General features: G+C 37.2%; 1 protein-coding gene across 1 annotated transcript; it reads right to left on the minus strand.

Moving 5' to 3' along the window:
• Positions 1 to 9,776: 9,776 nt before the first annotated feature.
• Positions 9,777 to 12,687, minus strand: LOC115720112 (putative clathrin assembly protein At2g25430). The gene is made up of 2 exons (XM_030649275.2): positions 12,215 to 12,687; positions 9,777 to 12,124 (listed from the first exon to the last, which is right to left on the minus strand). Exon 2 carries the CDS (start codon positions 12,088 to 12,090, stop codon positions 10,078 to 10,080), a length of 2,013 nt encoding a protein of 670 aa, XP_030505135.1. The 5' UTR covers positions 12,091 to 12,124; positions 12,215 to 12,687; the 3' UTR covers positions 9,777 to 10,077.
• Positions 12,688 to 13,910: the final 1,223 nt, after the last annotated feature.

The raw sequence follows: 13,910 nt of genomic DNA on the forward strand, positions 1-13,910 counted from the left end.
TACCATTTTGTTGATGAGTGTGAGGACAAGGGTGTCTAAAGAGGATGCCTAATTGTTGTAGAAATGGCTGTAATTTTCTATATTCCCCACCCCAATCAGTTTGTAAACTTTTGATTTTGAGGTCAAATTGGTTTTCTACAAGGGTTTTAAAGGTTTTAAAGATAGGATAGGCATCTAATTTGGTTTTCATTGGGTATATCCAACTATACTTGGTAAAGTCATCAACAAATAAAATGTAGTATTTGTATCCTTCATGAGTGGGATAAGGGGAGGGACCCGAAACATCGGATTGAATTATTTGTAAAGGTGTGTTGGTTTTAATAGTGGAACTACTGAAATGCATGAGATGATTTTTACCAAATTGGGAAGCATCACAAAAGGACAAATCTTTATTAGTAAATGTTGTATTGATAGAATGTAAAAGCTTTGCAAGAATTACAGAGGAGGGGTGTCCTAATCTATTGTGCTAAAGATTAGGAGTACAAGAATTATTACACAAAGCCTTATTAGCAGAAGAAAGATTACAAACAGCAGTGTTAGACACAGTGGCAGTACTAGTTTGTGGTCTTGGCTGATGTGCTTGATAATGTCCTTGACAATGGGGTGGAGTGTGGTGTCTTGGCAAGGGATGAGAGATTTTGTAGAGTCCTTGACTAAGGGTTCCCTATAGAAGGACCTGCTTCGTTTTCTTGTCAATCACAAGGCAGGTGTTAGTGTTAAAAACAATAGAGATATTGTTATCAATAGAAAGTTGGGATATGCTAATAAGATTTTTGTGAATACCAGGGACATATAAAACTAGATTAAAATAAAGAGTTTTGGAACATGGAATGGATATTTGGCCAGTAGCTATTATAGAAAGAGAGTTTCCATTACCTACAGTCAATTTACCCTTGCCTTTGTAGTCGATTTTGTTGGTGAGGGAGGCACCATTGGATGTGACATGATTGGAAGCTCCACTGTCCAAATACCATTGAGGATCAGCAACTGTGGTGGCTGTGGCAAGCATAGCCTGAGGCTCATCAGAATTGTTATCTGTAGTGTTCGAATTTTCCTTCTCCCTGGTAGATTAAATCGAACCTATGATAGCATTTTAATGTTGTGTGGCCAAATCTACCACAAACTTGGAAAATAGGTTTATTGCCTCCTCTATTATTAGAGTTTTGTCCTCCTCTTCCTCGGTTTGTCCCACGGCCACGATTGTTATTGTTGTAACCAGTGGAAGGGGGTGGTGGAGGGCCTTTCTTTACTGCAGCTGCATAGTTTGCTGTAGGATTATGCAGATCCAGTGCAGCAACTGAGTTTTGTTGTTCTATTCTCTTTTCTTGAGTTTGGAGCAAGAATTGGACATCTTGCATAGAGAATGATTCTTTGGAGGTTAGAGTAACGATCGCAGGATCATACTCACTTCCAAGACCTCCAAGAATGTAGATGATGAGTTCATCATCTATGATGTTGTTGGCAGCTGCCATTAAAGCATCACCAAGGCATCTCATCTTGAGTATGTACTCATCAATTGGAGTAGAGCCTTTCTTTGTTGATTGAAGCATGCCACAAAGCTGCAAAACACGCGCACGAGAGGTGTTTGAGAAAAGTTTCAGCAGAACACTCCATAAGTCTGCAGAAGAAACACAACAAGTAACATGTCCTAACATGCCTTCATAGATCGAATTGAACAACCAGCTGAGTAAGAACTGATCCAATCGTAACCAATCAACAAATTCTGGATTAGGCAGGGTTCTTGATTCATCTGAGGGGTCAATAATGGTGGTAGGGGGTCTGATGCGTGTTCCAGTGAGGAAGCCTTCGAGTTGATGTGCACGAACAGGGGAGAGGACCTGAGATCTCCAATAAAAGAAGTTGTTGCGATCAAGGCGTAGGGTGAGCGAGACGATATGATTGGGGATTACTTGAACGGCCTGTGTTGGAGGAGCATATGTGGTGGCAGAGGAAGCACCTTGGGGTCTGGAACCAGCATTTGAAGAGGACGCCATGGGAGAAAGCTTCAAACAGAGACAACAAAGAAAGGAAAAAAAAAGATAACCTAGAAACTTTGATACTAACTTGAGAAGAAGAAGAGATGAAAAGTGAGCTTGAATCAATGCAGAGGCTCAAGGATCTTATTCAATATATATAGAGAAAGAGTACAAGGAAATAACAAAAAGCTGTAACAAACTACAACTGTACAACTAACATCCCAACCGAATTAAGTAACTGAAAGTAACAGTAATTAACTAACTGAAACTAACTATAACTGTCTGGCCTAATAAAACTAAAGTAAATGACAAACATAAATTTTATAGAAATTCACTCCAATTTGGAGCTAATCCTCTGTAACTCCTTTTGAGAGATCCGATCTCCATTATTTCAATGCTATGTTACAATATGAATTGGACTTAAAACATTGAGTAAATACTATTTTAGACTTTGTGTTTTGCAAAAGTTATTAATTGGTCCCTCTGTTTTGTTAAATGACAAAATTAACCTTGTATTTTCTAAAATTGTACAAATAGGACCCTGAACTAATTTTTTGTCTAAATAAAACTTAATAATAATCTAATCTAGAGATGTTATGATAAAATTAATTACATTTTCTGTATCTGTTTGTATTAAAAATTGTGTTATAGTTGGTTATATTAAAAAATAAAATTGTTGAAAAATGAACTCAGAGTCCTATTTTTACTATTTTGGAAAATATAAGGTCCACTTTGTCATTTAACAAAACAGAGGGTTCAATTAGTAACTTTTGCAAAACACAGGGTCCAAAATGGTATTTACTCTAAAAATTACATATTACAAAACCCTTTCCTTGTAGAAAGTCTTCAATGAATTGATGGAGAACCCTTTGGAAATTCCCTTAAGATCAACCTGTCTTCTCTTTGATTTCTCACTTTTTCCTCTCACTGAATTCTCTCTCCCTTACTCTATATTACAAGTATTTTCTTAGATACAATATCTATTTTCCTTCTTTTTTCTCTCTGGTTTTTCTCTCAGATTTTGAGTTGATGCCATGGCAAAGACAAGGGCTACAGTTCAGAGAAAACCAAAATTGACAGTAAAGAAACACAAAAAGAGAGGTTTGGATTCAACATCGGATGTTCGAAAGACGAAATCAATAGCAGAGATTATTGGCATTGAGCCAATCGGATTTATAGATGACGAAGGGGGAAAGGAAGACGAGGAGAAGATCGATGAGGAACCAGAGCATTTTGCTCATTCTCTAGAGCCATTGTCACCTCGAACTACCTTGAGACATCTTTAGCAACAGGAGGAGATTTGTTTTGAATTCTCTTTCTTCATGGAGGCTAATGGAGAATGTAACAAGGAAGTTTCTCAAGGTAAACATTCAATACCCCCAATTTTGAGATTTGGTAAAGTTGTTCAAAGCCTAGATAACAAGTTTTCTAGTTCTGGTTCTTGTTCAAAGAAGCAAAATAAAGGGGTCAAAATTACCATGGAAGATATTGAGGAAGAAGTTTCCTTTTGGAATTCTTCTATCGTATGTTATGTTCTTGGCTCCAACCCTCCATTATCGGTCTTAGAAGGATTTTCAAGGCGTATCAGGAAGGAGAAGGTAGATAATATTGGATCTCTGTCTTATGGAACTTTTATAATCAGATTCGATACTCTCAAAGACATAGATGCAATTCTTTAGGGGGATTTGTGTTTTTTCAACAAACAACCAATAATCACGAAAGCTTGGGATTCTAGTACCAATTTTTTTTTTAAAAAAAAAAGATATCAAGATAGTGCCTACTTGGATTCATTTAGATGATCTTAAGTTGAAATACTGGGGTGAGAATTCCTTGCTTAAGATCACATATAGGTAAATTGGGTACTCCACTGATGGTGGGCTCAGTGACAAGAGGAAAAGGATAAGCTAAATTATCCTAGAGTTCTAGTAGAGGTTTCACTCAATCAAGAGTTTCCATACTTCATTTCATTTAAGAATGAACTGAACCAGAATGTAATAGTGGCAGTTACTTATGAATGTAAACCTTTGGTATGTGGTCATTGTAAAGAGATGGTCCATGCCACAACAAAAACTAGGAAGAAGGAAGGAAAGAAGCGAGAATGGGTGATTAAGAAGGACACCAAGAAAATAGAATCTGTGGAAGCAGAGAAGAAGGAGATTCTTGATGCAGAGGGATTTCGACTTGTTTAAAAAAGTTAGAAAACTAAACGAAATGAGGTACAGAAACAAACTAGTGTTGAGAATTCATTCCATGCTTTAATAGGACAAATCAAAGATAATAAAGATGAACAGGAAGAATTGGGGAAAACATGAAGGAGGGTTTCCTCCTCTTCCTAATGGATAGACTTTTATGCTGGAACGTCCGAGAGATCAATAGCCAAACTAAACAATCAGAAGTTAAGCAATTAATTGCAAATCAAAGGGTTGGTTTGGTTGGTCTCCTTGAGACAAGAGTTAAGGCCCAAAAATTGGAAGCCTTGTATGTGTATGTTTACAAGATGGTGTTTTACATCAAATAGTGCATGACACGATGAAGGAAGAATAATTGTAAATTGGAATCCCATGATGTTTAATGTTAGTATTTTGAAATGCTCGAGCCCATTAATTTATCTTTATGTTAATTCTATTGATAAAAGGAACAAGTTCTTTGTCTCTTTTGTCTAAGGCTTTAATGATGAGGATGGAAGGAGAAGTCTTTAGAAGGATCTTCAAAGTCTAGCTATGAGTGAACAGTGGATAGTTCTTGAGGATTTTAATGATATCTTGGCCCAAGAGAAGGCGAACGGAGCTAGAGTTAAATACAAGTCCTCTAGAGAGTTTATTAACTGTATCTAAACTTGCCAACTAGAGGATGTGAAGTTTAGTAGAAATTTCTTTAGTTGGAGCAATAAGCAACAAGAAGATGAAAGAATTTACTCAAAAATAGACAGGTTTTAGCTAATCAGAGGTGTTGACGCTAAAAAGTGGCCAACATCAGCTCGCTAAATTGGCAAGAATGAATAAGTTGTTTAAGTAATTATAATAAGAGACACACACAAAATTTATAAAAGTTCACCCCCTATTGTACTAAGCATACAGTATGGACTACCCACTCAAACCTTGTAATACGCCAACGAGTTTCAAACATTTTGTCGCACCTCTCTACAATTACACGTGGTGGTTGTCTTTCTAGCATCCATGAACTTAATTCAAAGCGACCATCATCGTCCCCTCTCTAGAATGTCCCGTATTCCCACAAAGAAAAGTAACCCAGTCTTAACTCCATCTCGGTCTACTAATCCACTTTAGGATACTAACTTGCTCAACGACATCTTGATCTAGCATTCAGACCATCTTGATCCTTCCGCACACCTATAACCCTTCTAGGATAGGCCAACTAGGTTCACCTTCCATTGAGATGAACTTGGCTCTGATACTAATTGTCACGGGCTCACCTTTTCAAGCAACAGAACACCTGTCCAGACCCTTGATTTCTCTAAGCCAAGATCAGCCTACCAACCATCCGAGTAAGAATGGGCTCATTTTTTGCGTAACTGTGTGCCTCAAGCACGCTTTCGTCTCTTGAACAACTCCTGCCGAGTCATGATCGCAAGCATCCATGAGTGCATCCATGCATCGAGGCTCTTTAGTCAAGATACTCGCACTGTCCATAGGTTCCCACTATGATAAGGAAAATCCTAACATCGTTGCTCACCTAGTCACTCGTGACCTAGGTAGCATGTGTGGCAAGATGCCAACGCCAAGCTGACGTGCCAACCCTTCTAATCATTTCTCATTCGATACTTTCTGAACAATCTCCCTCATTGCCCAAGGACTCCCATACGTTCATAGTCCAATCCTCAAGGCACCATGCCTTCACGCATGTTGGTAGGCCTTCCAGACAAGCCACCAAACTAGTAACATACGTTAGACTTTTGTCTCTTTCCAGCATGGTACCTCCGTCTCATGCGCGTATGCAAACTAGCGCACGAATGACTGCCTGTGTCATCTCGTGTTGAGACTCGTGGCCAAGGCGCACCATAACATCTCTCGGAAGTTTAAGTCACGTCTCGTGCAAGCGACATACCGGCAAGCCAATGAAAACATACCTACTAACCTTTGGCAGCATTTTTAGACGCACTATAAGGTTGACTGGATAGTGTCCATAAGATTCCAACTTGTGGAGACATATGAGTCCCTTCGTGATCCTCATATGCCCGCCTTACTAGTATCACTAACTAGTAGTAGCTCACTTAGCACCAAGGTGCCAGGGGTGGTGGAAAGCTGACACCAAGTACTCTTTTAAGGAGCATTCTAAGCTTTTAGTCTTTTACTAGGAACATGTATGATTTTTGCTCTGAAGATATATGGTCATCACTATATACCAAATCACAGAGTTTCTCGAATCTGATTTCACCATTATATTCATAGACCCAAATAAATGGCGAATACCATGTCTCGTCCCGATTTAGACAATATTAAAGTTATTTACGAAAATGCCAATACTATACAAACTAAGCATCAGCATGCACACCAACACGCACCACCACTTGGTCACCTTGTGGGCACCACCTAGCTTGTATCGTGCCATCTTAGCTTGCACGTTACATTGTGTTGAGCCATAAAAGAAAATGGATTGTATCGTGTCTTGCCGTGTAACAATTTTATAGGGTAGGCCCAGCACGGCTGGCAAGTCTGGTAATTTCGTGCCATGCTCAAATTTGTGTCCTACAAAATTCGGGTCGACCTGTTTTTCTTAAATAGACCAACTTGTTTTCTTATATGGACTCAAATTCGTGCTCCATATTTTTACTTTTTTATTACTTTTGATGAGCTAAATACAAAAATATGTGTATCTTTTAATTTTAATTAGTAGTAGAGTAATTTGCGGTATAAATATCTAAGTTTAACTCCTATTTTTGGATAATTTTTTACGGTAATAATATCTAAACTATATTTCCGGAATTTCTATAAGTACATGACCATCAAGTGTTAAGTTAATGGTCACGTGACAATCCCGTATTGTCCAAGTCATTAAATTTTTATTTTTTAAAAAAAAATTAACTTAAATATACCAATAAGAAAATGATACGTGGATAATGACTTAACAGCTAACGACCAGGTACCTACGGAAGTTCCAGAAATTAACTTATGTATTATTACCGTCAAAAAATAAACTTAGATATTTATGTGCAACCGAGAATTAAACTTAGATATTTACTCCGCAAATTACTCTTACTTTTATATCATTTTTCAATAATAGTTACACATTATTTAATTATTGGACTTTTTAATGTATTATGTTTTTGAGTTAATTTATTTGTGTTTACGTGTTGTGTTTTTAAACTTGTCGTGTCGTGTCGTACTTAAGCCCATATTTTATGTTGTATCTTGCTTAAGCTTATATTTTTTTGTGTTGTGTTGTATTCGTACTTTTCAAAACTCGTACCAATTTTATATCGTGTTAAAAAGTTCAGTCTATATTTACATCAGTGAAATTAATTATTATAATTATTACTACTAAATGGATCTGACAACGTGAAACCATATCTTATTAGTTTAGTATATATTATGGTGTGGTAGCCAGCTAAAAACACATGGAATCCGGTGTATTGTGTTTTGAATACTAAATTTAATTAATACCCAAGAGTCGAATAAAGAAAAACATAAGTTGTTTTTGCTTTGCTGGATTCTTGTGGGTTTGTTTATTATTCAAACTAAAATAACTCAGATTCCAATCCGATGACGACTACACAAATTCCATCAAGATCAAAAATTTAAAACATAAAATCATTGAATATATATTCCTTGGAAAACTTGATACTTCCAAATTAAAAAATGAGTTAGTGATATATTCATTCTTAAATTACACACAATACATTGATTAAGATATGTAAATGTGAAAATAATACCATAAGATGGATAAATTTTTTTTTTATTGTCAATTAATTTTAAAGAACCTCATAATTCTTAAGATGAAATCTAGAGATACAAACCCCGCTAAATAATATATATATCATTTATAATAATTGAAGTGTGCACATTAATGAGTCCTAATCTTTACTATGATGCTCCTCCTATCACAAAATTATCACTGTAAAAATTTAACCATAATGCTCCTCCTATTAATAATCCCCCCTCTCCTACTACGATAGCACGGCCACTGCCATTGCCACTGCGACCGCCGCCACCACGGAGCATCACTCCAATTACAATTGGAGTGCTCATTGAAAGCACCAATCCGTTTTTTTATATGTTTTAATGATTCAAAATCAAATCTAAAACTTAAACTCAATAATATTCACTTAAAACACTAATTTAAAAGTTTCAAATACATCTATGCTCTAATTTATTGGTTTTGTGATGGTGGCATAAAAATTAATTTTTAGTCCAAAGTTGATGATAAAAACTTTTTTGTTAGTCCAAAAACAATGCTTAACAATATTTTTGCAATGGTGGCATGGAAACTTATTTTTATGCAAAACAAAAAACGATGCTTTAATATTGCTTAGTAATAGTGCTATTGAAATTTTAAGTTTGTTTTACATCACAAATTTAATGTTCTACACATTTTAAACATGCTAATTTCGAAAATAATATACTAATTAATAAGAAAAAACTCAAAACAAACATTTAAGTGAATAGTTATACTTGACCACTAAAGTTTTAATCAAATTTTATCGCAGACAATCACGAAACCTTCACCAAGTATTGTTCTCCATTGTTTATGGCCAAAAAAATAAAATAAAATTTTCATGGCATCATCGTTAAAGCATCATTAAGCATCGCAAAGTATCGTTTTGTTTTTTTTTTTTTCTCAACTAAAAAATAAGTTTTCATGTGAGCATTGCAAAAACAACGTTAAAGCATTATTATAATCAAAAAATTGAATTTGAAAACAAACAAATCGAACAAAACCAATAAATCATACAAAGATTCCAAAACCTTCAAAGTGAATACTCTTGAGAGTTGGTGTTTCAACGGTGATGGCAATCTTGATTCTTGAGGTAATGTTCTGCAATCGTGGGGGGAGAGAGAGAGATTGTTAATGGGAGGAGCAGCATGGTTAAACTTTTACAAAGTGGCATAGTTTTGTAACTTTATGTTTGTGTATATGTTAATATGTTTTTTTAATTAAAGTATAGCAAGTGGCATAAGGCATCAAATTTTGTTAAATGTTTTCAGCCAATTATGTCGTTTCCTTAGATAGTGGCATTTTGTTTTAATTCAAGCTCCTTTACTTCTATCCACAATATAAGGTAGAGTCAAGTCTTTAAAATTCTAACTTCCTTCCTAGAGCTACAGGTCTGTCTCACCACTTAAATTTTTACAATACTTGAAAGAAAATTGCCAGCCTTTGTTTTGTTATTACGTATTGCCCTCAATATTTGGAGATTCATTTGTTTTAATACACAATTGAAATCAACACGTCAAGAACGTTGATATTGAATTCCTCCTTCACAATTGTATTGTACCCTCCAAATGGTAAAATGGTGGAGAAGGATCATTATTGAAACTTCATCAAGTCAAAGAATGAATTATATTATATATATTTATATTGTGCTTTGTCGTTCCATGGGAAAAATCTAAAGACAGTCCAGTCCATGCCAATCCAAAAATACAATCAAACAGCGTTACATTCTTGAATTCGAAAGTGATCCAAGAATCCTAAAATACATGAAGTTTTCTAATAAAGAAATATGAAACCAGAGCTAAAGAAATATTTATAAATCGTATTGAATAATATCACCAGGTATGAATAAAATTTGGTCAAAGTTTAATTAGTGTGATGTTCACAAAACAAGAATCATACACAACAAAATCAAAAACAAGAACAAGAAAAAATATATATATGAAGAACAGTCTAATATTACACAATACAGAGACATCAGAACTCAATTACGTACCCCCCAACAACATCAAAAATCATTTATTCCCCATCTCTGTCTCTTCATCTCAGCTCCCTCCAACAAAACATTTCCAATTTTCCGTGCACAAATGAACAAGTTCTTAATTACTTACCATTCAGAGTTTTAGACAAAAGGGAAGAACAAATCTAGAAAAGCAACAACATACAGGATGAAGAAATAAACTGTATTTATAATAAGATTTAAGAAAATTGATCAATAAGGATTATAGTAATACCCGGCCGGCGGCCCCATCCCGTTGACCTGAGGCTGAGGCATCCCATATTGCATCACTGGATATGGATTTGGAGCCATGTAACCGTTGCCACTAAGCTTGGCCAAACTAGTTTGCCCTTGCATTCCTTCTCTCGCATACTGATTCCATACTTGCTGTTCCTGCACTAACAAGCTTTGTTTTTTCTCCATATCGGACATTTGCACATAAGAAGGTGGTGGAATTGTTAATGAAGCAGCAAAAGGGTCCTGATTGACTGCATGAACTGTGCCACTCCCATCTGGAGCTGGGAGAGCCAACACGGGTGTGTTGGTCTTTCCCAGCCCAGGCAACGCCACACTGCTGGCGCTTCCACCGCTCATATGGGCTGTGCTCACGTGTTGTCTGACCACGCCCTGATCGTACATGCCATTCAACAACAACGGATCTAGCCCACCACCGAGATCTTGTTTTTGCAACGACAAGTTGCTAGCTGACTCTACCAAGGCGAGTTCCCAATCTGCCTTGGTGGGATCAGCGGCAGGAGTCTGCCAGGCCGATGTTACTTGAGGTTGTCCATTTGATGAGAACGGTTCCCACGATCCATTCGCCTTGTTTTCCCCTGGACCAGCAAACAATGCAAGAGCAAACTTGTTCCCCTGATCGTCGGCCGTGACCGATTCCTCTCTCAAATCCACCAAGTCGTGGATCACTTCTTGTTGCTGAGGCTTAGGCTCTGGCTCAGGTGGAGGTGGTGGAGTGTAACTTTCCGGAGCAGGGAGTGCCTTTATCTCGTTCATATCAGGAACCGGTTCCTCCTCTTGAACTGGAGGAGCCGGAAGCTCCTCTCTCTTCTCGGGACTCTTGGGTCTCTTTGATCTGTCCCTCACAAACTCCTCCAATGTCTCTAATAACTTACCAGTGATCCTCTGAACTTCAGGATACTCCGATGATCTCGCAACACCGGTTTCCTTGCACCAATTATAAAACCCAACGAGCTCGTCGATCTGCTTAGCCGCACTTGCATAGGCATCGAAGGTCTTAACACAATCTGGGTACTCCATGTCAAAGAATTTATCAAGTAAAACAGCCAAAACCTCACAAACGTCGGCGTAAAGCTGAAAGCTCTCCCTAACAACGGGGTACAATGCGATCAAAATCATCCTATTGATCTTGGCCAAACCCGTGGGTCGACAAGCCAAAAAACGATCAAACAGTCTCTGCATATGTCCCATCTTAACAAATATCTTCTCAGGCTTCATCTCCCTCAATGGAGTCAAAACCCTTTTCTCCTCTCTCTCTCTCCCTTCTCGTCCTGCCGATTCGCTCATATCCCCAAACGACCTCGACCGCCTCATTCCGTAGTTCCCAGACGGACCCCCCTCACCCCTGGAATCCCCATAATCGTAGTCGTACTGTCTCGGTGGCGGTGACCTGAAATTCGCGTTACTATCTCTAGACCCAAATCGATCGAATCGATCATCACCACCACCACCACCACTACCACCGCCTCGACCAGCTCCGTCTCCAGCACCTCCACTTTTCTTCTCAAATAGCGCCAATTCGAGGCGTTGGTCAAGATACATGGCGTAAGTCCTGACAAAAGCTGAGTGATCCCAAGAACTAGAATGGGCTTCGTCCCTGAAATCAGACAAATTGAGAAGCCTGGTCCCTCTTCTGGTAGCGAACAAGATCTCTTCCTGAAACAAAGGATCCCCTTCATTAAGCAAACGATGGATCAGCATCAAAGCCTTGAGTGCCACAATCCAGTCGCGCGTCTTCCCCAAACGCTTCGAAATCGCCGTAACACAGGCATGAACGTAACCTCGAGAGTAAGATGTGAGATTCAGGATCTCTCTTATGTACTTCTCGCTAGCCGGATCATCGTCGTGACTAGTCGCCTTGACAATCGCAACCTCAAGCTCCGGCGCCATGTTGCTAGCCACCTTAGCTATTCCAATACTAGTCTGGTCCTTCACCGCCCCAATCGCTTTCCGAATCGTAGTCGGCGCCATCTCCAACAACTTCCTCTCCTTCCCCGATCCGTACCTAAAATATCAAACCACTCAAAATAAAAACAATAATTAATTTTTATCTCAAAAAAGAAATCAAAATAAAAAACACATTATCCGTACATACCGGTAGTGTCGGTGTTGGTGTCTAGATCCGCCGCCACTAAGGTCCGACGGCTCAAAACGACGCCGGATCCGGAGATTACAATCACCTCAACAACTGGTAGTTGACCAAACCAAATTGGATCTGGAGAAGCTTGATAGACTGTACGACGTCGTATAAGTAACTAGTAACCAAAAGGAAAGCTCTGAAGCTCGTTCGTTATTCTATACTCTTTTCTTTCTCTCTAGTTTTTTTGGGTTTGTTAATTTCGTTTATTTCTAGATTTTTTTTTTTTTTTTTGGTGGAGTTGAAGTGTTTTGTTTGAGTTGGGGATTGGGTAGCAAAGAAAATAAGTGCAGAATAATAATTAATAAATATTAGGGGAGAGATTTGTGGTTAGTTGATTTAAGACATGAAAAGATCAGGGCCGTTGATTTGGGTAAAGTAGCTGTCTTTGTTAGGACAAAAGGTTGAGCCTTGGGCATCTATGTAGTACTGCGTGCCTTATTTTAGTGGCAAATACGACGCGTACGGCTTACGGTGATTCGGACAATTCCCATTCCTTTCTCCAAATTACATCACACGTGGCGCTCGATCCCCTGTCCTACGTCTCTGACGGTGACAATCCTACGGCAATCAAAAATTTATTTTCACTTTTTTTTTTTTTCCCAAACTAATTACTCCCAGTGTAAAGATCGTGCTAAAGAAAGTAAGTTTATTGTTTTTAAGAAAAAAATAATAGTAAGTCAAGTTTATTGTATTTTCTTAATATTTTTAAAATAAATAAATTAATTATTTTCAAATTAATTTTTATACTATTTACAAAATTATAATTATCAAATTTAATAAATAAAATATATTATTTTTTAAAATTTATAGAATTGGGTGTATATATATAGTTGATTTAAGAATAATTTGTTATAAAATAATATAAAGTAGATGAGAGGAAAGAAGAAGAAGATGAAGAGAGAAAGAGAAAGAGAAAGTGAATGAGAATTTCTGAGTTGTTTATTCCAATAGGGTGAACCCCTATTTATACAAATACAAGAGTGAAATATTAAGAAACTAAGAAAAAGGAAAACTAAGAAAAGAGGAATGTTGATTACAATTAATGGTAATAAATAAAAGATTTGGACATCCACATAATTATTAATATTTATAACACTCCCCCTTGGATGCCCATAATAACTGTCTTATTAAAAATCTTGCTGAAAACTTGATCAAAAGAAAAAGAGTATAGTGTAAACTAACTCCCCCTCATTTAGGCCTTTGTGGAGATCTTCTAATCGACGAATTTCGATCTTATCTGCCGTCTTCTCAAATGTTGATGTTGGTAATAACTTTGTGAATAAGTTTGCAAGATTGACACTTGATTAAATATGTTGAACACCAATATGTATTTTCTTGAAGCGTATAAAGAAGAATTTCGTGAAATGTGTTCTAACTCTATCTCCTTCAATGTACCCTCATTTTAGTTGACCGATGGATGCAGTATTATCCATAGAGAATTGCTTGGGTTGATACTTCTTTATTGAGTGCAATCCATATGTTTCCCGAATATGCTATGTCAATGATCTCACTCACACACATTCTCTACTTGCTTCATAAAATGCAAGTATGTTAACATGATTTATAGTTGTCTCGTTAAAAACCTTGCCAGAAAAACCCAGTGGGACAAAATCTGAGCTAAGGAAAAAGAGTACAATATATATTTCATATT

The sequence above is a fragment of the Cannabis sativa genome, chromosome X (genome assembly GCF_029168945.1).
Source record: "Cannabis sativa cultivar Pink pepper isolate KNU-18-1 chromosome X, ASM2916894v1, whole genome shotgun sequence".
Classification (NCBI taxonomy): domain Eukaryota; kingdom Viridiplantae; phylum Streptophyta; class Magnoliopsida; order Rosales; family Cannabaceae; genus Cannabis; species Cannabis sativa.

Bases quoted from the DNA above. Each gene is read 5' to 3' on its own strand.
- LOC115720112 (XM_030649275.2), bottom strand. From the start codon at position 12,090: ATGGCGCCGACTACGATTCGGAAAGCGATTGGGGCGGTGAAGGACCAG.